The 4504-nt window shown below is 57.3% G+C and overlaps 1 protein-coding gene across 1 annotated transcript in view; it reads left to right on the plus strand.

Annotated features, from left to right (window-relative positions):
• KDM4A (lysine demethylase 4A) overlaps window positions 1-1070 on the plus strand; it is a 41571-nt gene extending 40501 nt beyond the window's left edge. Inside the window, 3 exon segments of the mRNA XM_007468246.1 lie at window positions 1-80; window positions 601-693; window positions 829-1070. The exon segment at window positions 1-80 is cut by the window's left edge and continues 7 nt beyond it. Coding sequence (XP_007468308.1) covers window positions 1-80; window positions 601-693; window positions 829-969 — 314 coding nt within the window. The 3' untranslated portion in view covers window positions 970-1070.
• The last annotated feature ends 3434 nt before the right edge of the window (window positions 1071-4504 follow it).

Here is a 4504-nt window from a genome sequence, read left to right on the forward strand (position 1 = left end):
AAGTAGTCCAAGTGAGATGGACAGACGGCCAAGTCTATGGAGCCAAGTTTGTGGCCTCTCACCCCATCCAGATGTACCAGGTAACCAAAGGCTTTCGTTGGGGATGGGGGAGGGGGCCTGATTAATTCAGTGTTTCCTCTTGAGCAAGAGGAAGTCTTTGCTCTTGGGAGAGCTAAGGCAGTGGTCCCCAACCTTTTTGGCACCAGGGACACCGGTTTCGTGGAAGACAGTTTTCCATGGACGGGGGTGGGGGTGGGCGTGGTTCAGGCGGTAACGCAAGCGGTGGGCAGCGGCTGATGAAGCTTCGCTTGCTCGCCCACCGCTCACCTCCTGCTGTGCGGCCCGGTTCCTAACAGGCCGTGGACTGGCACCAGTCTGTGGCTCGGGGGTTGGGGACCGCTGAGCCAAGGGATCAGTGACAACCCTTTTCAGAGCTAGGGGCTGCCCTGTGTCCAGTCTGCCAGGTATGGCTTCAAACATGGCAGGCCTTACTTCAGTGTTCTAAACCCTTCCTGTGACTGCAGGAAATTGCCACTGTGCGTGATGGACCAGGGAGAGAGTCAGGGATATCTTTGCTAAAGGCCTTTGTTTCCTTGGTAGGTGGAGTTTGAGGATGGCTCACAGCTTGTGGTTAAGAGAGATGACGTGTACACGCTGGATGAAGAGCTTCCCAAGAGAGTCAAGTCTAGACTGGTGAGTGTGTACTTTCTGTGTGCCCTTGGTTCCCATCTGGGAGGGAGGGAACAAAGCAAGGATGTGTCCCTTTGTTTTTTTTCTTCGGGGTGGTTGGCCATAAAGTGCTCATTTGGCTTGCCTATTCTTCTGTAGTCAGTAGCCTCAGACATGCGCTTCAATGAGATTTTCACGGAGAAAGAGGTTAAGCAGGAAAAGAAACGGCAACGAGTTATCAACTCAAGATACCGGGAAGATTACATTGAGCCTGCACTATACCGGGCCATCATGGAGTAGGTGCTTCCAGCGGCCAGGAGAGTCCCAGCTGCCAAGGCGAAAGCACTCTGGGGTTCCACAGCACAGCAGACACTTGGAACTCTGAAGTCTCTAAAAGTGAACTGTAAGATGAAAAGGAATGAAATAACCGACCCCATCATCTTCTCACCCCACCCTCATCGCATTCCACTGTAATGAAACAATAAGCCGTACTTGGACATGTGGCAGCAGCCGCTGATCTCCCAGCTGATGGGCTGAGCACTGGAACGCTGTGGCTGCATGGGCCCCAGTCTGTAATGGGGTCGACTGTGCTGGCTGGGCTGGTTGCCCTGTCCCTGGCCTTGGACTTAGCTTCCTAATGATCACCTGCACCAACTAGGCAGAGGTGCTGGTGCTTGCCCCCTCCCCCTTTTTGTATTTATGTGTGTGTGTGTGTGTGTGTGTGTGTGTGTGTGCGCGCGCGCGTGTGTGTGTGTGTGTGCGCGTGCGCGCGTGTGCGTATGTATGTTTGGTCTGGACCAGCTTCTGCCAGCCCCTGGCCTTTACTTTCTTCCTTGCCTATCCAGGGCAACAAAAATGTGAAATTCTGCCCTCAGCTGAACTGAGTAAGGGCCCCTGGGGGTTGGCTGGAGATGGCTGTGGCATCTGTTTGTCCCTGGAACTGCCTTGAGAGTGCTGGCAAAGCTCCAGTGATGAGACGCTAAGGAGTTAACGCCACCTCTTTGCCTTCTCTTGAAGGAGAAGATAGGGGTAACCTGGGTGTGTGCCCATATATCACTCTAGGCACAGAGCCCCTGTGGACAGTATTAAAGGGTGTGGGTGGGGAATACTCTGAAGGGGGATCTAATGATGGAAGCAGGCAGAGCCTGGCGGGTGAGTCTGTCAACAGAAAATTGCAATCATGCAGGGGCTGGGAGGGTTAAGATGAACTGGGGCCGCTGGAGGCCAGGGGGTGGGTTTAGATATGCCCCCTGGTCTGGGGGTGGGAGGGAGCTGATTTGGGAGCGGGGTGGGACTGGAGGGCAACACTGAAGGGGTTAAACAGGTTTTTGCTCCTTATGAATTTGTTTGCCTGGGCCCGGGGTTGGAGGGATTCACACTTATACCGTATGTATACAAGAATCAGATTTATAATACTTCCCCCTTTTTTGTTACGTATGAACGCTATAAACCAAATTATTTTGAAAACCGGTGCATCAACTTGTCCTTAGCAATAAAACGTGTTGAGCAGAGGATTGGCTGTGTCTGCCCCAAGGAGCCTGAGTGGCCCAGGGTCAGGCCGGGAGTGTATCTAGAATCATAGACTCTGGAGCAGGGCCATGCATTTTAAGGAGACTCAGTAAGGCAGCATCTAGGAAGCCCTCCTAAAGAGATGGGCTCCTTGTCAAGCTCTGGTCCTGTGGCTCTGTATGGTGGGACCTGGGAAGTAGAGGCACCTCTGGCCGTGAGTACCTCCTTTGGCTTCTCTGGCCCTAGAGATGGGAAGGAAGAGGTAATAGGTGAAGGGCCAGACCACTTCCACAACTTGTAAAACTGAGTTTGATGTCTCTGATCTCGACCCCACTTGTTAACGTCATTGAGCAGGTGTAAGTTTATGCCAGTGTCTGTTCCATAAAAATTGTAGAACCAGCTTGAAGGCAGTACATTTTAGGTGCTTGAAAAGCAAGGGATTGACAACCCCTGCCCCCCACCCGTGCACGCTTCCCTTAGGTCCTGAAGCTGTTCTGAGTTGCCTGTAGTTGGTGAGACGCTTCCCCGGAGGAAGACCCGGTCCCTTGGACCCCCACTGGGTTCCTGAGGTCCAGGTGGACAAGGTTAGAGCAGCAGCAGCAGCAGGGGTGGGGGGGGGCAGTGGATTGGGCACAGCAGAGCTGTTCAGCTGGTCTTGGGCAGCCAGGCACTAGGTCCTATTTCTTGGCTCCTGCCAGGTGCGGGAGAATCTTGGGTCAGCTCAGCAACTCAATGCTTCTTTGTGTCCTGGGGCTTGGGAGGTGGCTGCCACCTCTGGTGTCTGATTGTGGGGGAAGGGAGGGGCAGCAGGTCTCAAAGACACCTACTTTTCTATGCCAGTTCCCTCCTGGGGCCAAGAAAGGGAGGTTGAACTTTTTGTCCAGCACCCAAGGATTCCCACGTGAGCGTGGACAGAGCCAGGCCTTAATGGATTGGCAAGCCCTGGGAGCACACATCTTTCTTCTGGGGAAGAAACACTTCCCCAGACTTGGCAGGGTCCCAGACCTCCCTACATTTCACTGACCCTACCACCCCCAGCCCTGCTAAAGGACAGGCAGGGTAGTCCCTTCTGTAACCCCAGCAGAGTTCTTGCTCAACAGCTGACTATTTTTCTAGAAACTTTCACGTTTTGTTTTGGTCAAATGTAATAACCTCCTGGGAAACTGAAGTTTAAAGAGGTGATGAGAGTCTCAAGTCCCACGGAACAGGCCCTCTTGCCTGCAGTCAGGGCCAGGCCTCAGCGGACTGACTGACTCCAGGGAAGCGTGCACCAGCCTGTCTTAGGCAGACTCCCCTCAGAAGCCTTTTGGCCAGGGCAAACTGCCCTCCTTTGGTGAGGCAGCGTCTTTGGGTGGGCAACCAAGGATCACAGCCGGAGAGTTCCTCTTCTCTTCCGTAACTCCCCTCGGGGGAGTTACGTTTTAAATTGTGCCCCAGTAGGGTGGGAGAAAAGCTGGGACCTCCGGAACTGAAAAGGGTAGACGAGATGGGGCGGAGTGGTCCTGTGCCCGGAATAAAAAGAGGCTCTAAAGTAGTAATAAGGGCAGCCAGCGACCGCTGTCCACCCGACTCCACAGGATTGAGCAGGGTCGCCCAGCCCGTGGAGGTCCACAGCCTTGGGTCTCAGCCTGGTTCCAGGCGGATGCCTGCGTCCCTCTGTGTGGAATGACCGTGTACCCCCGTCCCTCGCACGGCCGGGGAAACAGGCTCTCGAGGGGTCATCTCGGCGGACAGAGAGGCCTGCGGCCGTCAGAGGTCCGCCTCCCAGACGCGCGCCCTGCGGGGCGTGAAGCCGGGGGAGGATTCCTCAAGGCGGCGGATAGGCTCCGGGGAGCCGAGGGGGTGGGCGTCGGCACGGGGCCAGCAGGCCGGGCCCGCTGGACCCACGCCCTGGACCGCCAACAGCCTGAGTCCCGGCGGGCGAGCGAGGCGAACGGGCCGGAAAACTCGGGGTTCCAGTGTCTAGTGGGCAGCTCCGGGCTTGCGTCCTCTCTCTGCCTGCAGTGCAGCTCCGCATTGGTCAGCCCGGCGCCCCGCCCGGCTCCCGCGCGCCGATTGGCCGCGGATGCCCAACCCCCGGTGAGGGCGCTGAGGCGGAGAGTGGGATTGGTGGTCCCGTCGTCCACGGGTCGGGGTCGCGGCCGCGCGCTCCGCCCGCCGCTGCGTCCCCACTATGGCGGCGCCCAGGCGGCCCACCGCGATTTGGGCGCCCGCCGGGGTCCCCCGCGGCTGCCGCCGCCGCATTCGCCGTCGCCCCCGCCTTCCCGGCAGCGTCGGGCCGGGCGCCGCCTACCCCGCTGCCTCCCTCTCCGCTGCGGTAAGGGCC

This window comes from Lipotes vexillifer, unplaced genomic scaffold (genome assembly GCF_000442215.2).
Source record: "Lipotes vexillifer unplaced genomic scaffold, Lipotes_vexillifer_v1.1 scaffold661, whole genome shotgun sequence".
In the NCBI taxonomy this organism is placed as follows: Eukaryota; Metazoa; Chordata; class Mammalia; order Artiodactyla; family Lipotidae; genus Lipotes; species Lipotes vexillifer.